This window comes from Grampus griseus (genome assembly GCF_964374135.1).
Source record: "Grampus griseus genome assembly, chromosome: 8".
In the NCBI taxonomy this organism is placed as follows: Eukaryota; Metazoa; Chordata; class Mammalia; order Artiodactyla; family Delphinidae; genus Grampus; species Grampus griseus.
In genome coordinates this window covers 63,272,440-63,300,102 of record NC_139002.1, presented here as the reverse complement: position 1 = coordinate 63,300,102, position 27,663 = coordinate 63,272,440, and the positions used below count along the sequence as shown (strand labels likewise).

Genomic DNA, 27,663 nt, shown 5'->3' with positions numbered 1-27,663 from the left:
CAAATATGAGGGAAAGAATTTATCCATATAAATTTGCTTGTCCATGCATAAGATAACTCTGAAGGATACAAAACAAACTGACAACATTGGTGTCTGACTGCTGGCTGGGGAAGGAGAGGTTTTGATGCATATACCTTTTTGAACTCTTAATTTCTGAATTGTTGGAGTACATTTCCTGTACAAACAAAAATGAGTAAACAAAATAAAAACAAGAATAATAAAACTCTCCTAAGTCAGGCCAGCTGTTCTCTGAGCAAACACAATCTTCCCAGCCTTTGCTCTGTACTCCAGGTTCATCATTCCCATTGCAACAGTTCAGAAATCAGAATCCCTCCCCTTCCAAGGTCCCACCCATAGGAAGAAAGGAAGCAGGACACCTGTGCTGTAAGACATTCCATTTTCTACCAGGAAATCCTAGAGCTCGTTTCCAGTTCTCTTCAGGCTTATGTATGTCCCTGATCAATTGGGCTGACTTCATTTCCAAGCACATGCTGGATCCCTGTTCCCCTCTAGAAAGGCTGCTCCGCTACTACACGCAGAACACTTTGGATCTCAGAGGGATCCAGCTGCAGGCCTCCCTGCACCCCCAGTGCTTAGGGAAGCCACATGCCCTTCTCCGAGGAAGATCTCTCCAACGGACATGCCTTTGATAGGTGGGCCACCCCGAGGTTTTCCTTTGCCTCTGGATCTCTTTCCTTCATGTGCCACCCTCCTAACTGTGGTATTTATTTTCCATGTTGGTTACTTTTCCTGCAGTCCTGCTTTTCAGGAGTGAACCCAATTGGTCCAATCTTGGGTCTCCTGAAATGACCCAGGACCACTGCGAAAGGCTCAGGAGAAAAGGTACAGTAAACAGGAAATCCAGTATTCACCCACGTCTCATAAGGGTCGCCACGGACTCCTGAGCGAGGCTATCAGGATTGTCTCCATTTAACAAGAAACCTACACCTCAAAGTCCTTGGGTTTATAGATAAACATTTGTAATCACTTCCACAGCTGACTACAGGGCGGCAGGATACCTGCTTAGGATAAAGCCTGAGCCACACAGAGAAAGTTTATTTCAGATCTGGCTACCTCAGAAAAGTCCTGCCTCTTTTAAACCACAAGCAATCAGGCTTTAGGCTAAGCACATTCACTGGAAAAACAGCAGCAGTGTAGGATGGGAAGCAACATTCCCTTTATTCATACAACTACAACCTTGATGACCCCAGCTAGCCAAACGTCTCCCTCAAAATAAACAGCTCCACCACGCACATGACAGTAGTGCAGCTAGCTTCAGTAGCCCTGTCCATGGTTGTAAGCCTAGGGTGTCCCAGATAGTTACAAACAGTGGTAGAGAGTCTGAGCATACCAGTAAAGATTATGTTTAATGACAAGAATGAGAATGTTGCTTCAGGTCATATGGCCGTTGTTCCCTGATTATCACAAGTTTGAACAGCCTGAAAAACTCCTCCACGTGGAAACCTAATGTTTGTACTAGCAACTGGGAAGGGCTGTTATCGGGTAGGACTGAGGCCAGCAGCTCAGGGTCTATGGTGCCTCATGCACAAATAGTCTAATGGAAAACAAAAGCAAAAATTCGGATTGAAAAATAATCCTTCAGAAAAGAAAAAATAAAGCAAACAGTAGAATGACTGCCTTAGCTGTGCTTGGCCCAGAAGTGGGAGCTCCCCTTCCTTCCCTAGAAAGGAACTGAGCTGCTCCAGCTCGGTACTAACTCAGCATTCTGCCACCATGGACTGACTCTCATGCCCACACACACCCATGCGTGGGTCCATGTCCCCTACAGTGACTGGTTCAGAACCAGGCACGTGACCCAAATTGGCCCACTGATATGCAATCCTGGGGTTTTGCTGGAATCTTTGAGAGAGAGAGAATCTCTCTCTCTGCCGAGGTTGCCAGGCTAGTAGGATCTAAAGCTGCTGACGGCCATCTTTGTCACCACATACAGAGAGCCTTCCTGAGAATAAGGCTAAAACAGAACCGAATGAGACACTAAGCCTGATTTCTAACGACATGGTAAAGCCAGCTGAATCTAGTGATATCAGCTTTTTAAACCCTAGACTATTCCAGTTGTGTGACCTAATAACCCTCTCCCTCTTTCCTTTCTTTCTTTTCCTTGTTTCCCTCGCTCCCTCCCCTCCCTCCCTCCCTCGGTTTTGAGTTGTCTCTACCACTCTAAGCCTTCTTACAGAGTTTATTCAATTCTGCCCCCAAGCCTGAATGTATATCCCCACGTGATCACACATTTTGAAACATTGGTAAAATAATTCTAAACCTGTAGAAAATCTAATTGCTTCTCCCTGAACATTTAAGAAGCACAGTCTATTTAACTAACACTTCACACAGATAAGCTTTGACTCTGCGTGAACTAGAAGTCAATAATGTAGCTAGGTCGACATTTACATTTCTCGCATGCTTAAAAACACAATCAGTAAGTAACTGATAAAAGCTAGTTATCCAGCACTACGCTAAGGACGACACACATACATTATCTCATTCCTTCCTCGGAACAACTGAGCAAACAGGAAGTACCGCTATCTCCATTTTACAGAAGAAGAAATAGAGGTTTGGGAGGTTAAATTACTTGCCTAAGATCGCAAACCTACTGAGTAGCTGAGTTTGGATTCCAGCCAAGAGGTCGGATTCAAAAGCCTGCATTCTTCATCACTAGAAGATAGTGTCCTCAGCGTAACGGAGATAAATTTTCTTTTGGCAACTATACTTCTTCCTAATGAGCATGTTCTCAAAAGCAATGCAAGGAATATGCCCCACATATTAGAAGTGTCTCAATCACCAGTGTTTACCCGGTAAACACAGAAATGTGCCAGGTTTCCGGGCATGATGGTGTTGGTGCTTAACTGAATGGAACAATATCCGCCTTTAGATGTTAGAGGTGCCTGAATGGAAGAGAGGATGCCGGATCCTATGATAGAGACTTAGCTTTGGTGATTTTTTTTTTCGACTTCATCACACAGTTACCCATTTTACAGGTAAAGAAATTGAAGTTCAGAGAGATTAAGTAGTTCACTTGCTGAAGTTCAAAGAGCTATCAAGCATTTAGGTCAGTAATTGAGCCGAGGTGTTTCTAAACCTAAAGGCTATTCTTTCCACAGCTCACAATGCACAGTGTACAAATATAGGGAACTTGTAGGTAGAGGCACACGGAAGGTGGTTATCTAAGGTTAAAATGGACTGTTCTGAGCTCTGAGCCTAGAATTTATCCAAAAAAAGAGTCTGGCATGCTCTAGTCAATGGCATATGGAGCCTGAGAAAACAAAAACAAAAACGAGATACAGGAAAACAGGAAAACGAGAAAGCCTGTGCATGGGCTCACCCATAGGAGCCATCAGGAGGAAAGAAACACATAATCTAAGGGCTGCATCTGGGTCTGTGAAATGCACATCAAAGAATGTCTCTAGACTCCATGGACAACGATGCTGGCTTACTGAGCAGCTGACTTCATCCAATACGCGGTCATTACCTTGGCTCTCACAGAAGACATCTTGGTCTCTCCAAGTCTTGTCTGATCCTTCCCCCACTACTGCTTCCCTTTCCATCCTTGTCAGCAGCTTGAGGGAGGATACAGCCTTAGAGCCAAAACTGGGTGGTTTGGGCACTGCTGAAATCTGCAGCCACAGCAAAACCTGATAACTTGGTATTAACAGATCATTGTGTCTCTGGTGCATAGATGTTTCTGGCACCCAGTGGCTGCAAGGCTTGGGGTTGACCAGATGGGCCGAAGCCACATTAGGCTAGCTTCCCCTGATCTGAGCTTTGGACAGTATGGGTACCCCTAGAAGGTGGTGTATCACACTCACCTCTGCTTTTTTCTGCTTCTCTTCCTGCTCTCTCTGCTCCTTCTCCATGCCCACCAGCTTGAGCTTCAGCTCAGACACTTCAGTCATCAGATCGAGCTTCTGAGTCTCAAGAGATGTACGACTTAGCAGCTCCTGCAGGCAAAAACAGACCTCAAAATCATAAACCTCCATGGCAATAAGAACGACTCTACCTCCATCCATAGGACATAAGGCAATCTCTACATTGTACGATGAAACCGCTACATCTGAGCCACGGTCCTATAGGGGACAGACCTGGGCTGATGCTGGGTCACTCAAGGGTAGCATGGCCCGATGCTACCCACTGTGCTCTGAGTCAATGTGAGCTACATTTCTCAAAAAGCACATTTGTCCATAGAAACCATTATTCATTCTTTCCAGGTAGAGAAAAACGGATGGGTCTGCTCAACGAATGAAATTTCTCCATGTCTATTTTTAAGGCAAAGCAGCAGATCCTCTCCACCAAAACAAACAAAAGACCAGCTTAGGTTAACATTACATTTTTCAAAACCAAAGTTTCCATGTCACCTCCTGGGCTCAGTCAATATTCAGCCCAGTCTTCCACACATGTCATTGGAAGACCTTACTGCAAGGAACCTAGAAGGGAGCTAGGACATAAAGTAGATATTCAATGAGTATTTATTGAATGGTTATAGTAGAATCTTATTTATGTGATATGTATCTTTCCTAGAATGTAAATAAGAAAATTGTTCTTTGCTTATTTTGAGGACAGACTGGGGAGGTTATTAGTAGTCCTGCCAAGCCTAAAACAGTAGCAGACAACAACCTGCCATTAATATATACACTTAATAAACATAAATAAGACAAAACAAAGGTGATAGGTGAAACACCTGCTCAGCACTACTAGGAATTATGAAGGACCTCAAAAGCCAGGAGCACTTCCCAAAGTCCAGGGGTAACATTTCTCCATTGGCAAAAGGCGATGTTGTGTGAGATCCCAAATCTTGGCACCTGGAGACATTGGATACACAGGTCCTGGCAAGGAGACCACGATATGATGCTAGGAGGGTAACCGGCCAAATGAGCTGATGGAAAGGACACAGCATCCTGCCATGGTCTGAAATTTCCTTATCATCTTGGGCAACCCAACCCTAGTACAAGAACAGTCATCTCAACAATCTGACCCTACAGCCATGATTTCACGTTCTGAACTGTCCTCAACTCATAAAACCAAACCGCATGGGTCAGAGATTTTAACTTGGAAAACATGACTCCCTGGGCAAAAGGCCATCAGTACCTCAGAAAGGTGGGCTACAAACTGTCCGTCTGCTAACCTGAGGGAGAGCATCCAGAAGCCAAGGAATTCAGCAAAATGAGCTTAGTACTGGGCTGAGGAGCCCAGCTCTTCCTGGGCCAGCCAGACTTGAAGCTGGCTTACAGGGCAAAGGCAGCAGCAGTGCCATGCCAGAACTGCGGGCTGCTTGGTCAGGAGGACTTAGCCAGCTAAGTATGTCCAGTGTTGGGACTGGGGGTGGGTGGACAGAGATGCGCTGAGTGCCTCCTCTGTGCTAGACACTGTTGGGTACTTTACATACATCCTCTCAATAAACCCTCCCAGGGATTTGGCAGTCAACATTACTATCGCTATTTTACAGATGAAGAAACAGGCCCAGAGACTAGCCTGTCTTGGCCAAGGGCACACACCAATCAACAGCAGAGTTAGTTTTAAAACCAAAGTCTGTTTGGCTTCAAAACTCATTTCTGTTTAATGTATCACATTGTTTCCCAAACAGAGAAAGAAGTCCAAGAATTTCAAGGGAAATAAAAAAATACATGCTGGGGCTTCCCTGGTGGCGCAGTGGTTGAGAGTCCACCTGCCGATGCAGGGGACATGGGTTCGTGCCCCGGTCCGGGAGGATCCCATGTGCCGCGGAGTGGCTAGGCCCATGAGCCATGGCCGCTGAGCCTGTGTATCCGGAGCCTGTGCTCCGCAATGGGAGAGGCCACAACAGTGAGAGGCCCATGTACCGCAAAAACAAAACAAAACAAAAAAAGTGTTGAAAAAAGCCAATCAACAAATATTCACTGAGCCCAGGAAAGAGCTGCTCAAACTGTTAAGAATTTGTTGAACACATACTGTCTACTAGGGCCTGGTGCTAAGGCTACGCAGGCCATAAAAGGCCCAAAAATGTTCTTCCCTGGGTGAGGAAGATGGGATTTCTGGGTCTTGAGTATCTTAAGATATAATCCTTCCTAATGCCGCCTGCTCGTTATGAACATACTTCTCCCTCTTCCCCACCTTCCCCTTTGCCTCCACCACCTCATTCTGTGTCTTTCTCTCCCATCCTTTCATTTAGCTGTTTTGTTCCAGAAATGATTTGAGGTAGTTTGCAAAATAGACAACTCAAGTTAAAAAAAATAGGGCTTCCCTGGTGGCGCAGTGGTTGCGAGTCCGCCTGCCGATGTAGGGGACACGGGTTCGTGCCCCGGTCTGGGAAGATCCCACGTGCCGCGGAGTGGCTGGGCCCGTGAGCCATGGCCGCTGAGCCTGCGCGTCCGGAGCCTGTGCTCCGCAACGGGAGAGGCCACAACAGTGAGAGGCCCACGTACCGAAAAATAAATAAATAAAATAAACCGTAAAAATTAAAGCGGGTAAGGGAAGAAGTTGAAGCCAGAGTGACTGTCGGCATAAAACTCATACCCTAAAGTTCTATTCACAGCTGGAGATGGAGTACAATGTGTTTGTGAGCTTCCCAGCCAGCAGTGCAAAGGGAAAAAGGGACGATTCTAGAACTCAAGGTCCATGGGATAATAACAATTGCTTTGGAGTGCTAAGAACTCAGAAAATCTTCTTCCATGAGACTTCCATCATTTGTTCAACTACCAGATGCCAAGGCCTAGGGATAGGAGAGTTAAAAGTACAGCCCCTGTTGAGCTCCTGAGTCTCTTAAAAAGGTATTTAATGCAGTTGTCTACTGACCAGCATTCAAGATACTGCCTCGGTGGAATGTAAAAATGCCTCAGAAGGCATCTCTCTTGAAAGCTAAGAATCTACTCTGCTTTCATGATTTCCAGAATCCCTCTGGCTGTTTTAACTGCCAGGTTGTAATTGGTCATACCAATGTTCCAGTTAATGAGGATAATATTCTAATTGGTTGCATTAAAATTCCAATGGCCCTTCCAATTGGTCATGCCAGGGTTCTGATTGGTCACACTAACATTCCAAGTGGACATTTCAATTAGACACACCAAAGTTTTAATGAGAAGCCTGGGGCTGCTTAATTGCACACAGTCCACTGATAACAAAACTTCTCCTTACTGTCTCCTAGATTCTATTAGCATGTGCTTCCCCCTTTCATTATCATCACCCCTGGTCCTTGTCATCAACAAGTACTGTCCTACTACTCCCTGAACTCAAAATCAGCCTTTGACAGCCTTATCCCAGCCCAGCCCCACTTCCCCATCTCCAGGCCCGGCAAGGCCTCCAGCCACTATTATGTACTGTGACCTCTATCCTAGTTGTCTTAATAGGATTTAAATACCCTACATTCTAAACTGCTCTTTCTACTTCCAGCAGAAACTGAACCCTGACGTTTGCATGACATGACACGTCCTTCCCAGTCCTCTCAAGTAGAGGCCGTTCTGCTCCAGCAACCCAACTTAGAGAACACCTTTCTCCCAGTTAAACACTGCTTCTTCCAGATCTCCTACCTCTGCCCTCCGCCTCCTCTAAGGCAGCACCATTCAGTTAAGTCACGTTTTCCCCAAATACCCAGACCCCAAGATAGTCCCTCATTTCCATTGATTATCCTTGTTAATCAATCTTTCACTCAGGGTTCACCCTGGTTTCACATTTCTTGACCTTGACACCGACAGGCTTTGCTTCCACCTCAGTTCAGCTTCTCAGTAGTATGGCCACAGCCTGACCCTCGTCTTGATCCGGAACATGTGTCCTTCACTTCTAAAATCTTCAACTCTGAAATTCTCTCCTCTGGCCACAATCCTCTGACTTTTCAACTGGCCCATTTAGTCACTCAAATCATCTTCAATTTCTTCTTCTGTGGCTACCAGTTACTTAACAACTCCCTATTTTCCTAGTTTATCAACTTCCTTTAAGTAGTATTTGCCTCCTTACCCACCCTGTACCTTAAGGCTTATCATTTCAGTTGTATCATTTCTGCATCAGAAAATTCTTCCTGACTCATCCTTGCCCCTAGATCTGAAGTGTACTCGCTTCACCAGCACCCACTCCATGCCAAACCTCAAAGACTTCTGTCTGTTTCCACTCCCCACGGCCTGAGAATTGCTGGTAAGTCACTTAATGATGCCAGTTGGTTTCCACACAAATTCACGCTATCTAATTACAGCCGATCTTCCAACACTGCCTGGCAAAACTTACATTCATCTCTGGCTGGTTCCTTTCAGAGATTGTTCCAGATCTTTTCCATTCTCCTCGAGCCCTAAACCCCACCCTATCCCCTTCTTCTCCTTAAATAACCTATTTACTGAAAAGATCATCTGATCAGTCACTGAACTTACATCCTTCCTATTTCAAAGTTTCCCAGAATTGTCTCTCATTCCTCTCTCCTGAATCCGTGTCTTACAGAAGGCAAGCCCGCACCTCCTTTCCGAGGTTAGTCTGACATAACTGCACACAGCCGACTTCTCTGTCAGGTTCTTCTGTCTTTAAAAACTGTTCCCAACCCAATAAGTTTCCAGGTTGCACATTAAAAGCACATGTTAAAGGACACAAAGATTCCAGAGTTTGCTGCTGAGTTGCTCCACCTGACCCACCTTCCTGTTGCTGACCAGTCTTCCATGCCATCCTCATGCAGCTTGAATGAAGATTCAGGTAACTCCCTGGTTAACCAGTAGCTTTTGGCTTTGTTCTCCGAGTCCTGGTCCTGTTTCTCCCTCTAGCCGGTAGTGCAGAACGCCGCCTGCTCACAGGGACCTGGGCCCTCCCTCCCCTCTGTACTGCCTTTGAGGAAGTTCTCACCAAGTCTACACTACTCTGGGGTAGGCCCATTAATCATCTGCTCTGACAGGCATTTAATCTCTCCCTCACCATCAGCTTCCATCCCTCAGGCTATAAACATGATCAAATTTCTGACATTGGAAAGAACCTTCCCTCTTGACCTTCCTTCCCCTCCAGGGACCACCATCAGCTCCCTAGTGCTCAGGCTAGGCAAACGCACTCCGAGTGTGGTGTGAGCGTGAACGCCAGCTTTTTCTCCTCCCTCCCCTCTCCCCCCCACAGCCAAGCTCTGAAAAGCATAATCCTCTCTTTGCTGCCTCTTCTTCCTCATCTTCCTGTCGCTTACTCAGGAAAACGTCTGCATGTCTGCAACCCAGCTTCTGCCTTCCCCAGAGCACAGAAACAGCCCTGCCTCTGGGGCCAGCGTCCCCACTTTCCGAGGCAACTTTCACCTCTCAGCTCTCAACCCACTGACTCACCCTGCCTCCCCCCTCATTAGTGCGAGCCCACCCTCCCTTTCCATTTTCCTGACCTCTTTCTTTCTGTCTTTATTTTGGCTGCACAGGGTCTTAGTTGCAGCGTGTGGGATCTTTAGTTGCAGCATACGGGATCTAGCTCCCCGACCAGGGATCGAACCCGGCCCCCCTGCATTGGGAGCACGGAGTCTTAGCCACTGGACCACCTGGGAAGTCCCCTTTTCCTGACCTTTCTTTTTTCTCCTTTGTCTTCGCTGCTGGCATCTTTTATTCTGTCTACCCCTTAAGAGTAACATTCTTGGATCCTCAGCTCCCATCCCCAAGACCGCAGTGATCTGGTCCAGCCTGTTTGTCCAGAGCACGAAGCTTGGCACCTACTGAGACCTGCAGGGTGGGATCCTGCTGGGATCTCTTGGAATCACAGAGCTACTGTAATGGGGTCGGGGGGGGAATGGGGAGGCAGGGGGCTGGAGATAAGGGCCAGAGGTTTCATAAGCAGCAGGAGTGTCTGCTCTCCTCATTGGTTCAAGGCTGCCTGTGTAAATGAGAGAGGGCAAGGGATGAGCGGAGTGGTATGGGAGGACGGTGGTTTGTGTTTCTTACTAGGCAGGACCATGAAACTGGGTAATGAAGAAAACCAATGAATAAAATTATCACTCACCCCCTCACTTCACCACTACCAGTAACCTCTTCCAGAAGGACAAATACATCTCCTTTCTGGGAGGTGAAAAAAAGCCTCCATCTCAGAGCAAACCATCATTTCCTTTTCCCAAAGCTCAGTGTCTGACTGGAGCTGATAAAGAGAATTTGCCTTTCAACTTTGCTCTCCTTAAAGGGCCACATCTTGAAGCGATTACTTCCAACTTTAAGTGTGGAACCTGACCCAGGGAGTTTCTGACCAATGACGGGGGACTGGAGCCAGACTGGCAACCTGAAACCAGAATGAAAGAACAGGCCATGGAACGACTTGAAAGGAAAAGTATGTCCCTCTGCCCTTTGAAGTAAGAGGCCTAGGCCTTGCTGGGAAGCCTCTTTCAGGGAGAGGGGCTTGTAGTCAACCTGGGTTTGAGTCTAGTCTCAGTCCCCACTAACTAAATCGTCTCTCTGAACCTCAGTCCCCTTATCTGTTTAAAAAAAAAAAAAAAAAAAAAGGGTAAAGCACCTACCTCACACTATGGTCTGGAGATCCAACATCAAGTGAGATAACTTGAGGAAAGCAGTTTTCTCTGCCTCACAAATCTCCCAGGGGGAGTTTTAGGGAATAAGTGGCAAATCCCCTTTTTCTTCGTTCAAGTGTCCTGTCTCCTCGGACAGATTTGTGCTCCCACAGGGTCAGGTGCATAGTTCTGTTTAATATCCTTCCTGAGGTAGAAACACCTCCCTAAAGGTGCTCTCCGGGAATTTATGAGCTGGGTGCTGACGACGCTTTGCTGAGTTCACACGCCTGGGCACACTGTTCCCTCGCTCGACTCAAGGGCAGGAACTGGGCCTGTGTCCTGGGTTCCGTAACCCCCTGGCCATTGTGTGATAGTCCAGTTTTATACATTCTTTTTTTTTTTTTTTTTTTTTTTTTTACAGTACGCAGGCCTCTCACTGTTGTGGCCTCTCCCGTTTCGGAGCACAGGCTCCGGACGCGCAGGCTCAGTGGCCATGGCTCACGGGCCCAGCCGCTCCGCGGCATGTAGGATCCTCCCGGACCGGGGCACGAACCCGTGTGCCCTGCATCGGCAGGCGGACTCTCAACCACTGCGCCACCAGGGAAGCCCAATAGTCCAGCTTTAACAAAACCGGAACAACTGTACTACAGCTCTAGGAGGTGGGCAGTGCAGAGTCCACACTGTCATCTCTGTTCTCTATAAATAAGAACACAGGTTCACTGACTTCCCCAGATCAGCCACAAGTGGCGAATCTGCAGAAAGTCACGTCCATGGACTCCAAATCCCCTAAATTTGTCACTCTCCACACCTCACCTAAAAGGCAGCCAACACAATGAGGTTGCCTGACACCTGGGGCTCTGGGTCAGGTTGGAGGACTGAGATAGAGCCTGGTGTCCTTCCATGTTTCCCCGAAGCTGGGCTGTGTCCTCACAAGGAGCTTTGCATCCTTCCTTCCTCCCCCCTTGGGTTCGCTACCCTGTCTTCTTTCTGGCACTAAACATGGCTGCTGCTCTTGGCACTGATCACACCTGTCAAGGGCCAGCCTCTGGAAAGTGTTCCATTTGGCTGCCAGCTCTGTATAAGGCCTCTTCTCCACTGAACAGCATTGGCTTCCCTCCCTGAAATCATCACCCGCTGGAGAAGGGTCAGTGATCAGAGGCAGAGGAGCTTGTTGTGCAGGAACTGACAGAACCCCAGAGAACCCATGGAGGCCACTTTAGAAAAAGTCACCAGGGACTTCAAATACATCACAGAGCATAAGGAACTCTCTCTCTGTGATAGATTTTTTTGCCAACATGGTCTAGGCCAATCACAATGGGGAGGGCGCTGGTCCACACGTGTGTTCCTGGGGTGTTATTCTGGGATCTGGGCTCGGATAGTTCAGTGTGCAGCCCTCAAAGATGCAGCTGGGCAACGCCTTGACCTGCTTAAAATGGAGATGAAGGTCTTCCCTGGTGGCGCAGTGGTTGAGAGTCCGCCTGCCGATGCAGGGGACATGGGTTCGTGCCCCAGTTCGGGAAGATCCCACGTGCCGCGGAGTGGCTGGGCCCGTGAGCCATGGCCACTGAGCCTGTGCGTCCGGAGCCTGTGCTCCGCCACGGGAGAGGCCACAACAGTGAGAGGCCCGCATACCGCAAAAAAAAAAAAAGGAGGTGAAAATGGACTCAGGCTGTGGGCCTTTGAAGACCCACTTGTACACTTCCTGGTAGATGTCTCTTCCTAATGGGGAAGGCTCCCTGGGGAATCTAGATACGCTCAGTGAGTCAGAGACCATATCAGAGTAGGTGTTTCCACAGGCAGCTCCCAGAGACGCTTGCAGCTACCCCGTTCCCACCCTGTGTCCTGCAACAGGCTGCAGACAAGAAATATTTTGCCCTCAAATGTGTCTATAATCTATGCGTGGCTCATGTGGCCCTGCCTCTGTGCTGATTCTGTTTGGTCCTGGTTTGCCTGTCTAACCCCATGGATCTTCATGCGCTCCCTTTCTAGAGGCCAGATGGGTTAATGTGTAGAAGAAAACAGATGAGAGCTAAGAGATCAGCACTTAGCAGGGGACCAGGCCAAGCCAGGCTGAGGGGTCCATGGCTCGTGAGTCGGGTGGGGAACATTGCTCAGAACAGCTGTCGGGAGAGACAGCGCAGTGGGGTTTGGAACCCATGGACGCACAGGGTTTGGACGATACTGGCTGGGTCTGGGTTTCCTTAAGTCCCCCCAGAGGTCTTCTAGCCAGCCAAGGGGGCGAGTCTGGAATAGAGGTTGCAGACTGGATCTGTGGGCCAGGCTTGGCCTAAAGGTACAATAAATATTGTGTGGTTCACACAATACTTCTTTTTCATTTAAATTAGTTGACAATGTTTTTAAAATAGAAAGACTGATCTTTAAATTTTTACATCTGGATTTCCAGCTTCTTGTGAAAAGCAGTAATGGGCCTCCATGGGTGGTCAGCTAGAATTGCTGGCTCCTTTAAAAAGGATGTTTTCAGTGTGTAAGGGCTAGCGGGAGCTGCCTCCCCACGGGAAGCAGTGTCAATAGGCAGTCAGGAGGCCCCACGCTGTGACAGTGAAAGCATCTCCTTCAGAGCTCCTCAGGTCTTTAACAGGAGGCCAGGCTTGGCTCAGGGCTGGCAGAAAGAGGCAATTGTGGACTTCCCTGGTGGCGCAGTGGTTGGGAGTCCTCCTGCCAGGGCAGGGGACACGGGTTTGAGCCCTGGTCCATGAAGATCCCACATGCCGCGGAGCAGCTAAGCCCGTGCACAACTACTGAGCCTGCGCTCTAGAGCCCATGAGCCACAACTACTAGAGCCCATGCTCTGCAGCAAGAGAACCCTCCGCAATGAGAAGCCCGCTCACTGCAACAAGAGTAGTCCCCACTCGCCGCAACTAGAGAAAGCCCGTGCATAGCAACAAAGACCCGACGGAGCCAAAAATAAAGACCCGACGGAGCCAAAAATAAAGACCCGATGGAGCCAAAAATAAAGTAAATTAATTAAAAAAAAAAAAAAAAGAAAGAGGTGATTGTTTGCCTCCATTCTCTGCCTTAAGGACGTGAGTCATGCTTGCTCCTACCATGAGCCCTGGGGCCCAGGATATCACAGTCTAACCAGGCAAGTCTCTGCCTATCCCCAGTTCAGAGGACACTTACGTATGTACTCCACGCTATATATAGATGGCATCACATCAGCATTGTGATGCAAGAATTAAGCGTCTTTTCAAACAGTATCAAGCAGATTTCCGGAAAGCATTACCATGTGCAGAACATTCAATGTGGCGTTTAGAGCTGGCAACCCAATGATCTCCAGTTCAGGCACCACCAAGCCCAGAGAACACATGAGTGGGAGCGGAGCCTCAAATGCCTATGACATGAACTCAGAATTCTCCAGGAAAGTACTGCACACTCCTTTCATTTTACCCTTGAAAGGCTGAGAGAATACAGTCAAAGTTATGGGCATAAAAATAACTTGGTTAAGTTCAGGAAGATCTTTCAACCCCAGAGGTAGCAAATAAGAGCTACTGCACTCCAGAAGATAGCAAGCCCACACGTTCACCTCTAGGGTACATGCAAACCACACGACTGCTACCTCGGCCACAGCACACAAGAAAGAAGATTTAGAATAAACAGGATATAAGGGGCAGTTGAGCTTAAGACTTTTTTAAAAGTCTAAAATCCAGTCTATGGGATAATGCTTAGAAGCATAAGACAACCTCAGAGAGCTCAGGCACCACGATGGGGCCATTTTCTGACCTCCGATCGTGTGGTTACTCACCAGGCACTGCCTTCCTGAAACATCAGCCTTCTGCCGTTTTTCTGACATGTTCCCTTCCACATGCAAATTTTCTTGGTCTCTAGGTTTCTTTTTTGTTTTTTTTTTTTTTTTTTACAGCCCCTCCATCATCTTCCTTCCTGGTCCCCACCCCAGAACCGCATCTTTTGCTGTCTTGAAAATATAATCTAGTGGGTTGTCCCATGCACTCTTGTAAAAATGCTCTTGTGCCATTTGAGATTTTTCCATTCCATCTTTCTTTCCTGGGTCTTCAAAAGAAAGATTCAACTTTTAAGAGTAAATAAAAAGAAAGATTCACTCCTGTTGCTACTCGAATTTCCAGGGAATACGATAAGCAAGAGAAATGGCATACCATTTAAACAGAAAATCAAATGGGGCCAAGAATGTGGTAACTTATTAATCAGCAATGAAAGGATAAACTAATAACAGCTTCCAAGCTGTCAGAACTAGTTTCTACAAAGACATTTGCATAAAAATATTGATTTTAAAAGAAGTTCTTCAAATGCACTCAAAGCTAAGAAACACCTAGAAACTAAGATATTTACCCCTAAGACAAAAGGTCATATTCAAAGCCTCTGTTCATTACTATGCTGTGGAGAAACAATTTGAATTTTATGCTGACCAAAGCGATTAAAAAAAAAAAAGGTTAGAGCTTGGGGGATGGGGGAGGGAGATTATAAGCAGTCTTCTAATTGAACCCACTCATTTTAAGAAATGGACTTTCATTCCTTAAATAATTAGTGAGCACCTTTTATGTGCCAAGTACTATACCAGGACCTACAAAGCATACACACATAAACTTCAGTCATGGTTTATTTTTCAAAATAACTGAAGTGCAAAAATGATGCAAGTTAAGGAAATTAGATATACTACTAGAGTTCATAAAATAAAATTTCTAATTAGCATCTCAACAGATTCTGAAAAGACTTTTGATAAAAATTCAACACCGCTTCCTAAAAATTGCAGCTCGTTATTTACAATGGGGTCAGACTGTTCAGGAAGAGTCAGTTCAATTATAATACTTTTGCTAAAAAAAAAAAGTAAAAAAGGTCTAAGTGATAGTAAAGACAACGATACAGCAAAATTTAAAAGTGGAAAAAAACTCACTCTATGACGTTAAGCATAGAAAAGCTGAGGACTAAATCATATCTCTGGTGCAAATAGTGTTTTGTATATTATATGTACATATAACAAAAAAGCCCAAAGAGAAACAAGAAGACATTTAAGAGACGTTTCTGAATGGTAGAAGAGCAGCTAATTTTTTTCATTTTAATACTATTTAATAATAACATTATTTATGTAATATGTGATCGATTTTATCAAAGAAAGCCACACAGAGTGAGAGGGGAAAGAGTGAGGGAAGGAAAGAGGCACAAAATAAGTTAATCGACTTTCGAAAACCCCAGATGCCACTTACAGGGCAAAGGCGACAACAGTGCCATGCCCGAACCGTGGGTTACTTGGTTATGAGGAGTTAGCCAGTTAAGTGTGTCCAGTGTGGTTGGTGTGATAAGATGAGGGGGACACGGCCAGCAGAGAGCTCTGCACTGAACGAGGCCAGGAGAAAGTGCCCTGGGAATCTGTCAAACCAGTCCAACAAGTTATTCCTCCCAGGCCAGCCCTTCCCTGCCCTCCCCCTCCGGTTTCACCTGCTGTGTAAACACCACAGGCTAAGCAGCCAACCCTCCCCTCCAGGCAGGACGGGAATGGAAGCAGCGAGCTCTGTAACGTGGACCCAGAAAGGGGCTTGCCCACGTGAGCGGCTGCAGGACCCAAGGCCCTGGGTCCCACCCACCCTTACCTGTTGAAGCATCTCTTCAGCAGCATTGAGTTTCACCTGGTGTCCTTCCAGACACACTTCCAGGTCCCGAATCTTCTCTCCTTGGGCTTCCACTTGGTCTGTGAGGACGCTCACCTGTCCCAGGAAATAAAGCAAGGGTGGAGGCTGGGACCGGCTCCCCGCTGGAGGGGAGCCGTGAAGCCACGCCACTGATTCTTGATGGGAGAAGAGTGGCTGCTGTTTTTGGTGGGTGGTAAGTGGGGGAAGTGTCCTGGATGAAGGGAACCCCGGTTGTTTCCTCACCTGGCCGGGAAGTCCCAGCCACCACCTGGACCAGGTTGGTCACATTTCCTGCTCTTGACAGACTCAGGAGAAAAACACCCAGGAGCCACGAGAGCAGCCTCTGGGCTGGCCTCTGGCTCCTTGTGCCTCTCACAGAGCTCCCTTGGGCAGCCCGGCCTCAAGGAATAACTCAGCTGGCTCGCCAGGGCTCCTGCCACCTCATGTGGAAGCGCGATCCAAACTTCTGTGCAGAGTAGCCAATGACCTTACCCCTCTCATCAGGGTGTGAGGACAGCTCACCTATCAGGCGAGGGTTCTGAAGCAATTAAGGAATGTGGGACGTAAAGGGCATGTATTAGCACTGACAAAACTTGGCTGCAGGAAGGTTTTTGTGCTTCACAGGCCAAAACATGACTAAGTCATAAATATACACAAGCCACGCTGCACATACAGTGGCAGGAAAACAGTCGTCTTTCTGAAGAACATCGAGACTGTCTCTTGGAATTGTTAGCAAATAAAAATCCATTTACGATAAATCATTTAAATTATACCCTAAATATAGACTGAGAAGATTTCCAAAGCCTCTATCAGCAAACAGCCTTTGCCTTATTATTATTAATCCTTTTCCGTATTACTATTAAATAATTATTATTAAATGGTGCCTCAGAGCAGGAAGTGGAAGAAAGCATGAGTGACCTCCCCCAAAATAAAGAAATCAAGGACTGTAAATTGAGATCCCTTATAGCCTTTTGGTTTCTAACCAATGGTTGACTCATCACCATTTACATATAGATGATCATAAATTATTTCTCAGTCTGTAAAGGAATGATAGCTGGAGCATGAGAGTTAATGTGAATTCACTTATGCACGCTTAAATAAAGTTATGAATTATAAAGCTCCCTTTTACAGAGGCACTAATCTTAATGAACATGGCTGCTTTAAGCTTTCCATTTTTATGTTCCTAAGTGATTAATGAATTATTGAAACATACTCCTGGAGCTGATGCATGGTGTGCTAACATTTCAATTATAATCCAAAAATGGGCATCTTATCCTCGCTGCCTAACATCATCAGCCGTCCTGGCCTTTTCAACTATTAACTCTAATCTCAAAAGAGTAGGATGCCAGGGGTGGCCTTTGCTGCCTGGGTTCCAGAGTTTCTGTTGGGAATGTGTCATGGTTAATCTTACTGGGGTGATTAACACTTAGAGAGTCTGCACCACGCCTTGGGGCCATGGGCTGGCGATACCCAGCGGAATAGGTACCCAGACCCCAGACGAATAACGTGTCGTCTTAGGTACCAAGAGGAATAACGTCGTCTCCGGCATTCTATAGCTCATAGCCCAGCTGCTCTTAAGACTCGAGATACACCGGGTTATGGGGTCCTTATGAACGTGAATACTCAGTCTAGGTTATGTAGAAACTTATCTAGAGGTGTAGAAAATTGGGAGAAAATGTATAAAGGTTCTAAATGTGACCTTTATTCAAGAAAAAATATTTTCTGAGCCCCTACCACATGCTAGGCATAATTTTAAAAACCGAGGCGATACAGAAGTGGGGGAAAAAGAAAAAGATGAAAATCCTTGCATCAAGAAGTCACATTCTAATGAAGAAATACAAGATTTTGGTCTTATTTATTGTTTAATCCTGAAAACAGTATTTTGCCCTGTGTGATTTCCCTTGTTCTTCCACAAGTAAACCCAGGAGAACATTCTGGGCCAAGGGCTCCAATGAATTCGGTCTGGCTGAGCTGTCTTGTGAATTAATCAAGTAAGTGGCTCCCCCACTCTGAGGATCTGTCTAACCTGCTCCGTGGAGCCTCTAGAGACAGCAGTGAGCACGTAAGAGCAGCTCTGAGAGTCTGTCCACAAGCTCCTGGAGGGACAGAAACCATTAGGATCCACTTCTGACTTTACTGATAAGCAGCTCTTTAGTTGTGCTAGAATCATTAAGGATTATTCAAGAATTCAGAACTTTTAAAATATCAGAGAGATTATCACACAGGAATTCTTTATTAAATTGTAACCCTCTAAATAGAAATGTCTCATTTCAGCCATGAAGGTTCCGGGTTCATTCGTCTGTAGCTTGATACTGTTTGTGGCAAAATTCTAGACTGGACGCTCTTCCATCAGTTGTGTCATTGGGATGGAGGTTCCAATTACACATCCCGCAAAATGTCTGCACTGTAACGTGCTATATAACCTGGCCCCTGCTACCTCTCAGTAGGCAGTTCCCAGGCTTCTCAGGGTCACCAGCTCCAACCACACAGCCCCTTCCTGTTCTTCCCACACGCCAAGCACATGCCTACCTCAAGGTGCTCGCTGGACCAGCCACCTCCTCTGCCTGGCACGTGCTTCTCCCAGTCTCTATGGGGCTCCCTCCCCAGGTCCTTAAGTCTCCCCCTATCGGGGAGGTCTTCCCTGACCACACAGTCCTATCCTGCTTTATTTTTTTCCATAGCATTTATCATCACTGGAAACATTTTGTGAATTGGTTTATCATACAAGTACGCGCGCGCGCGCACACACACACACACACACGAATGGAAGCTTGAGAACGGGGACTTAGTCTATTTTCTTCACTGCTACAACCCCAGCACCTAAAACCAGTATCCACTGAGTTGTGGGCATGCAAATAGTTTTTAATGAACAAATCAATGAAGTGAAGAAAAAAAAAAACCTAGGATGCAAAATTGTGTAATTGTATACTTGGTCTGAGCTTAATTTTTTAAAATAGGGGCAGGACAGAAAAAAAGAAAAGGACTGGAAGAAAGGGCCAACATGTTAAATTCTTTTTGACTTTCCAAAGTTTCTAAAATAATCAGATATTATACCTACATTCATAAAATGAAGTGAAATGAACAAAAGAAATAAGGTAAAACAGAAGGAAAAAAGCCAAACATACTGCAGCCTCTTAACTCTAGTGCTCTAAGCTAAGGCCCATAGTCTAGGGAGGGTCCCAGAACCCTCCCTGCCCCTTCGCTTCCATCCCACTTACCAGTCTTAATCACCACCCTTCAAGCTTTTTAAGGAGCTGGGATTAGGATATTAGTCTTATTATTCTCTAAATTGTCAATCACAGTGTCTGAGGCATACCAGACCTTGAGGCTTGGTTCATGTGTTTGAGAACTAACACAGCAAAGAGCTCCTACCTCAGCGAAAAGCATCCCATGAGTTCAGAATGCAATGCAAGTTTTCAGACCTGAAACTACGTCTTTGACTCTGTCTCTGAAAAGTTTTGGAGTTCCTTTCTTCAAAGTAAGAGAGTCATCAAAGGCTTATTAACCCATGTTAACAGCTCCAGGGGGTTTGGCCCCAAAGTGATCAGTCTAGATCCAGCTCCGGATGAACTGGGCCTGAGCCTGTTAGCATCCACCCTGGGGCTTTTTAAGAGGCTTTGCTTTATTAGTGACATGAGGACACATCTCCTTTGCAAGACTTCTGGAAGACAGGGCCCCATTAATCAGCCTGGCCACAGAGCTTCCAGTGTATAGATGCAGATACTCTTGTAGTCCGTGATAAATAAATGAATCCATTCACAGCCCCCCAAAAGCCAAGACCTGAGTTAAACTGTGCCCCCAGTTACTTTCTCCTTTGTTTCAGGAAAAGTCTTCTGAAAAACATACACTTTGGGAGCAGGAAACATCCAACAGAGAAAACCCTTTGGACTTCCCTCCTACTTAAGGCAGCTACAGAGCTGGAGGTAACAGAATAAGCTGGTTCCCACCAAAAAGGACCCACCTGTAATATGAGGGACTCCTTATCTCCTTCTAGACGTGCTAAGCGTTCCTGGTACGTTTCATTACTAGCAGCACTGTGGTGATTTACCTGGGACTAAAGGGAAGAGGAAAAAAACACACACTTAAAAGGCTGGAAAAACATCTTACCAACTTCCAAATGAAGTATGCAATTGGTGAGGTCAGTTTCGCTCATTATCTATGCAAAACCACCCACCTAAACAGGAAACCAGAGGATTTCAAAACTACTACAAGGAGGACCAGATCAGATGCCACTGATAGGCATGCCATAAAAGGTGGCAAAAACCACCCCCTGGGTGACCTCACCTTTGGCTAGAAAGGCCTTGGTGGAACTCCAGACCCGGCGGTGCTTGGCGTGACGGGGCGTGTTGGGTCTGGTTTAGCTGGAGGCAGAGCCGGCCAGAAGCACCAGTAGCAATAAGGGTCTACTCTTTGAGACCAGGGAGCTGGTACCATGCACTGAGGAACTATATGGGAACAACTCCTAGCACAGATCTTGTCTCCTGACTCTCACGCCAAAGTTCTCCAGAGCCGAGGCACACCTCACGGCGTAGAGGCCCATCCTGAACATCGCAGGGAGCCTGGAGGATGAGGGATGCCAAACGGAAGGCCCTTCATCTACTCGCACATCCCTTTCAGAAGTGGCCGATCGCACCCCTCAATAAGGGCTCTGGCAGCCAGGGTGGCACGTGGAGTTGCTGCAGTGTTAGAGCTGAGAGGAATAAGCTAAGATGAAACGCCTTGAGAAGAACCCAAATGACAGCCAGAGGGATCTCAAGGGCCAAGCAGAGGGAAAACACAGGAAATACCAAGTAGTCGGAAACCATGGAAAACAGAGGAGAGGGAGATTTGAGATGGCAGTTGAGAGGCAAAGCTTCTAAAATGCCCTGAGCTAGAGACAGGAGCTGCAGTCACTTCCTGGGTGTGTCTGCCCTGGCTGTAGGCAGGGAGGAGGGAGGTAGCTGCTAATGGAACTGAACTGGCCCAGTGCTACGAATACACCCTTCTTCCACGAGGAATTTAAGGGCCCGAACCAGAGGCGCACAGTAGGCCATCCAGGGGCTCAGCGGTCTGAAAAAGCAGATCTTATTGCTAAACGGGGAAATGACACTCCTTGACACCTGGGCTGGTCCAGAGGAGTCAATGCTCCAATGTTCGTAAGGCGGGTATCCTATATCCCAAAGGAAAGTCACGATTGTAAAAGGAGAATGCCAGAGAGGAGACCAGGCACAGAGAAGGGCCCAGAGGTGGTCCCCTTCTCCCGAGCCCATTTCGCCACATTCCAACCTTCAGAATGGGCTTTCCAACCACACCCCACCTGCCCCATTAGGAAAAGATACCTCCTGCCTTCCCTCGTCCCATCCCTTCCCCAGTGCACTGCCTAGGTGAGGGCAGGTGGCAGAGCCAGGCCTGGTTCCAAAAAGAAACAGGGAGCAAGAAATCTGCGTTCAAGCTGTGGAGTGTCACCTGTGAGGGAAGCACTGGCTGTCTGTCGAAGGTGCAGCGGGAGGGTGAGCCCAGGGGCCACTTCCCAGGGCAGCTGTGCCAGGCACAGGCCAGACGGACAGGGCACCCCTGCCATTCCCCTGCCTTTTCGTCTAGCCCCTCTCCAGTCTGCATCTTGTTCAGTGTTAGGGAAGCTCTTTCATACCATAAACAAAGGGCCTTAGCAATCACTAATGGCTTCTTTGTGTTGATGGTGGTTTATTATTGTTCCATTAATTAATATTCCAGTCATCACACGGTCAAACACTGACTAGTATCCAAAGATATAATTAGAACCTACATTTCTCAGAGCCTAACAAGAAAAGAAAGGAAATAGCTCTTAAGCAGCAGGTCAATTGCTTCTCTGTCCAAGAACTCACATGATGGTGACTTTCAGAGGAGAGAGACTGAGAACAGAAAGGACCCAGGCACCCAAGTGAAGCTGTGTGGATCCAGCGCCAGTGCCAAAGTCAGCACATGCACAGGGCCACCCACCACTGGCAGCTGGTACTTCTCCAGCAGGAGGCGAAGGGAAGGCTCCTTCCACAAGACTCCGGCCAGCTACCGCACCACCTGGGCCTCAGTCAAATGGAGGGCAGTGTGTTCGTACGATAAAAGACCTACCCACGCAATCACCCAGAGAGGCAGCTAGTTGACCAAAAAAAAAAAAGAGGAAGGAAGGAAGTTGATATCGTAAGTTCAGTTAACTTAACGTGCCATAGAGTCTATAACACATGCTAGAAGTAGATTAAAATAAAAACTGAATCTACTCTAGCAGCCAATGGAAAAAGGGAAGCACAGCTGAGTTAAAAGATGCACAGATCAGTATGACAAAGTCAAGCTAACTGCCTAGGAGAAGCACAGCTCTTCCTAAGGAAGGGAGAACCATCCCTTGTTTCCACAGAGAGACTTCGTGTAGGGGGATAAACAACATTTGGGATGATATCCTCACAGTAAACAGAGCCCAGCAGAACTCACTGCTTTCCTGTGATGGTCTCAAAATAGGTCAAAGGTTAGTGGATAACGTGGGCCAAAAACCAAAGCAATTCTATGGAGACCAATACAATGTGGTCCAAGTACCGTGCTCTAGACACAAAGTGGGCACTTAGGCAGCGCTCACCATGTGCCAAGCGCTGTCGAGAGCACTTTACGTATATTAATTCATTCAATCCTTCCCACAACTCTGCTAGATAGGTACTATTTTTATTCTAATTTTACACTTAAAGGAACTGAGACACAAAGTATACGAACAAGGCACAAATGGATTATTTGCCCAAGTTACCATATACGAAACCAGTAGGCTCTGTTACAGCCTGAGGAACAGATCAGTATAAATTTTGTTTTATACATTGTGATTGTATGAAAGTTCACTTAAAATAAAGTGTAAAAATGCTGTCTGAACCTAAACATCCATTAATAGAGGAGTGGATAAACTGTGGCTCACCCATATTATGGACAATTTGTAGCATTTTAACATGAGGCAGATTTTTATGAACCATCATAGAAATACAAGACATATTGGATAGTGAAAGCAGCAAGATGCAGAGGATCACGCGGTGTGATACTAGAGAACAGTACCATCCAGCTCCGCAAGTACTGATGTATCTATGAAGGTAAACAGATCCAGTGTCTGGAAGGCTACAGAACAACCCTCAACAGTGCTCTCTTTTGGGGAAGCTTCTGGGCTACGAAAAGTTGGGAGTGGGAGGTTTGGTCAAGAGGGGCTTTAACTATAATATTTGAGCTTCTTATAAAAATATGTTTGTGCTTCCCTGGTGGCGCAGTGGTTGAGAGTCCACCTGCCGATGCAGGGGACGTGGGTTCGTGCCCCGGTCCGAGAGGATCCCACATGCCGCGGAGTGGCTGGGCCCGTGAGTCATGGCCGCTGAGCCTGCGCGTCCGGAGCCTGTGCTCCGCAATGGGAGAGGCCACAGCAGTGAGAGGCCCGCGTACCGCAAAAAAAAAAAAAAAAAAAAATTTACTTAATTAAAATATATTTTAAAATCTAGAAGCACCGTTTGAGTAGCTAGAACAGTTCTTGGTGCTTTTTTCCTCCCCTAACAGACTTGAGGGGCACATCCTTCCCCAGCAGTCACACTGGCCCATGTGGCAGTGCTGCATGTGGCAGAAAAGTGCCTCCCTTGAGCCAAATCACCATTGTAGACGAGCAGGGCATCTTCCTCTCATACAGTTGGTCAAAATCACTGCTGTTCTCTAGCAAGCTTTTGAAAGGTATTAAACAAAAGTGAGATGGAAACAATGTCCCAGAAAGAAGTCTGCCGCATCGTTATCCCTTGCTTTTGGTGAGGTTCAGAGTCCTGTGTTTTCACATTCTACAGAAGATGGACAGCTCTCAAGAAAACTGCACTCAAGCCTTAGCTGGGCACAGACCAGGATAAAACACACCTCTGCTTGAAGAACCTGGAAAGCAACTGAGAACAGGGCCAAGAAGAACATCTTGTTGAATGCCAACATTTATTAGCCAAAGGTGAGGATTTGAGTTTTGAGTGAATAAACGCATACTCCTTATTCCAGTAATTGGGCAACAGGTTCAGTCACTTTTGGGCATCATTCTTGGATTATAAAATGGCTGTATCATCAGGGCATAAAAGGCCAGAAGGTTATGAAAATGATTGATAAACATGTTTAAAAAGACAGAGTCGGGACATAGCTGTTTTGCCTGACTTTCAGAAGAGCTTGCTTTCTCACAGGCTACACCTGCTTCCTTAATTCTAACAGTGGAATTGTAGAAGTCTGGGATCAATACTGAGATCATCAACTGGGTCCCTGAGTGATTCCAGGTTTGGGAGTCTCTGAAAAGTCTTGTCCGTATTCTCTATTAGGTAACTTGGTGATAGAGCAGTTGCCCAGCTCTCCATGCATAAAGTCAGATGGAGAGAACCATGCCAGCCTTCCACCGAGGAGGAGAAAGTCACACCGAATTCCGAAGGATGCTACGTGCTAAGTTTCGATTCCTCCCCGCTCTGGGATGGCAAGTGATCTAAAGGAGAGTTCTATACTGTTCTACCCTGTTAAGGATGCTCAACCCACTGATAAATATAAATCAAAAAGAGGTCATTTTTACTCAACTAATGATGTTAAGCCCCTAGGCTAGACCTGTACAGTGGACTTCTGATGTACTAAGGTGTGATATGCATACATTTGATCAAATTTTTCTCTTCTGTTTTGATGGTTAGTTCTACAAATGTGACAGAGGGAAAAATGAATCTTCTCATCCAAACTTGCCATCGTCAAAGCTATGCCTGAAACTATAATTCACGTTAGTTACCTGATATAACATTGCGTGGGACCAAGAGAGATTGTGAAGGCCAGGGATCTGCGTACCCTATGGAGGTGAAATGGCAACTACAGATCGACATTTCCACGTCCTCTTGCAGCGCTAATTGAAGAACGCCACAGGGAAACATACTCCCTCTCTCTTATATCACAGAACTAAATCAGCACGGGGAGTTCTTTGTGTGTGTATATTGTCAATAACTCAGAAACTTTAGCCAAGACTACTGAAGTTAAACCCCCTTTGCTTCTATCAAAATTTTACCCTCAAGAGGCTGGACAAAGTCTTGAATAAAGGAATCCATCTTCTAAAACCCAGATCTCTTGGAGGCAAATATAACACACAGCTCAGAAACGTCACATCAAGGTCTTCCCCAGATGCTCAAGATAACTATTAGAGAAATGCAAATCAAAACTACAATGAGGTACCACCTCACACTGGTCAGAATGACCATCTGCAAAAGTCCACAAATAATAAATGCTAGAGAGGCTGTGGAGAAAAAGGAACCCACCTATACTGTTGGTGGGAATATAAATTGCTACAGCCACTATGGAAAACAGTATGGAGGTTCCTTAACAGATTAAAAATAGGGACTTCCCTGGTGGCGCAGTGGTTAAGAATCTGCCTGCCAATGCAGGGGACACGGGTTCAAGCCCTGGTCTGGGAAGATCCCACATACCGTGGAGCAACTAAGTCCGTGTGCCACAACTACTGAGCCTGCGAGCCACAACTACTGAAGCCCACATGCTGCAACTACTGAAGCCCGTGTGCCTAGAGCCCATGCTCTGCAACAAAGAGAAGCCACCGCAACGAGAAGCCCGTGCACTGCAACGAAGAGTAGGCCCTGCTCGCAGCAACTAGAGAAAGCCTGCACGCAGCAACGAAGACCCAACACAGCCAAAAATAAATAAGAATAAAAATAAATTTAAAATACCTTTCTTTAAAAAAAACACAAAAAACTAAAAATAGAGTTACCACATGATCCAGCAATCCCACTCCTGGGCATATATCCAGAGAAAACTCTGATTCAAAAATATACACGCACACCAATGTTCATAGAAGCACTATTTACAATAGCCAAGACATGGAAACAACCTAAATGTCCATAGATAAAGAAGATGTGGTGTATATATACAATGGTATATTACTCGGCCATTAAAAAAAAGAATGAAATAATGCCATTTGCAGCAACACGGATAGACCTAGAGATTATTATACTAAGTGAAGTCAGACAGAGAAAGACAAATATCATATGATGTCACTTACATGTGGATCTAAAATATGATAAAAACGAACTTATTCACAAAACAGAAACAGACTCACAGACATAGAAAACAAACTTATGGTTACCGAAGGGGAAAGGGGGTATGGGGGAGGGATAAATTAGAAGTTGGGGGACTTCCCTGGTGGTGCGGTGGTTAAGAATCTGCCTGCCAATGCAGGGGACACGGGTTCGAGCCCTGGTCCGGGAAGATCCCACATGTTGTGGAGCAACAAAGCCCGTGCGCCACAACTACTGAGCCTTGCTCTAGAGCCCGTGAGCCACAACTACTGAGCCCACATGCCACAACTAATGAAGCCCACACGCCTAGAGCCTGTGCTCCGCAACAAGAGAAGCCACCGCAATGAGAAGCTTGCACACGGCAACAAAGAGTAGCCCCCGCTCGCCGCAACTAGAGAAAGCCCGCGTGCAGCAACGAAGACCCAAAGCAGCCAAAAATAATAAATTAAAAAAAAAAGAAGTTGGGTATTAACATATACACAGTACTGTATATAAAATAGATAAACAACAAGGTCCTACTGTATAGCACAGGGAACTATGTTCAACATCTTGTAATAACCTATAATGGAAAAGAATCTGAAAAAGAATATGTGTCTATATCTATATAACTGAATCACTTCGCTATACAACAGAAACTAACACAACATTATAAATCAACTATACTGCAATTAAAAAAAAAAAGGTCTTCCCCAGGCCTTGGGGGTGACGTTGCTGAGAGTCCCCTGGAACAGAGACAACACAGCACCTTGGCTCTTACAGACTGTGGCCCTCTTTCTAGAAGACCCAAAATACTGTTGATGCTGAGACTGGGCAGGCCTAATATACAGCTCTAGCTATCAACAGCCTACAGTGGCGCTATCTTCTAAGCCATCTCTAAATGGAAGAGAGAGGCTTCAGGATGATGTAGCAGCTGTGCAGGCTGATCCTCGGTTGGGGGTCATGGAGTTGACCATGACAGTTAATCAGACTCAGTGATTAGGAGAGAAGTGGGAGGATGGAGAAAGGACCGTGTGGGTCCAGGAAGCACAGGACTGACCACCAAGATTCCAGTATGGACAGAGTATCTATATAAAGGGCATTTGGGGCTACACAAAGACACTAGACTAATCTGAGTCCTGCCTCCACCTCTTCCACGGGTCAGTGAATAAGGAGTTTACTCTCGGTTAAGTTCCTCATGCACCACAAGCTGAATGCTAGCAGGCTCAAGAAATAAAATAGATTTTCCATATCTTGGGGGACATTGCATTTTTATCAGGGACATGATTATCAGAGGATATTTAAGGTTCCCCCCCTCCCCGACACACAGGCAAAACCCTTATCATTAGCTGCAAAAACCCCAGACTAGTCAATTTCCCTCTCGCTCTCTTGCTAAGAGAAAGGAACAGGCTGGGGTCATTACCTTTGCTATAACTATGTGGCACGAGTGAGGGCTGCCAGCTCCTTAGAGATATTCTCACCCCTTCCAACCTCCTGATGCAAAGCTTAGATGGCTGGAATCTTTCCTCTGCATTTTTAAACTTGGGAACAGAAAATGGTAGTAGTTGTGCTACAAGGTTCAAAGGTTGTCAGTGGACATGTCTTCTTCCAGGTG

General features: G+C 46.3%; 1 protein-coding gene across 8 annotated transcripts in view; it reads right to left on the bottom strand.

The window, feature by feature from the left end:
- The window catches only part of PPFIBP2 (PPFIA binding protein 2), a 147,682-nt gene that overhangs the window by 44,323 nt on the left and 75,696 nt on the right, over positions 1-27,663 (bottom strand). For 7 of the 8 annotated variants that reach the window (XR_014297056.1, XM_082659337.1, XM_082659338.1 and 4 more), the window contains 3 exons: positions 19,994-20,086; positions 15,994-16,107; positions 3,822-3,953 (listed from right to left, as the gene is read on the bottom strand). Coding sequence is in view for 7 of the 8 variants with exons in the window: in XM_082659337.1 (XP_082515463.1) it covers positions 3,822-3,953; positions 15,994-16,107; positions 19,994-20,086 (339 nt within the window). In the remaining variant the exon portion in view is untranslated. Of the gene's footprint in view, positions 1-3,821; positions 3,954-15,993; positions 16,108-16,275; positions 16,393-19,993; positions 20,087-27,663 lie in introns of those variants that run through there. The other variant, XM_082659343.1, reaches the window with a different exon arrangement.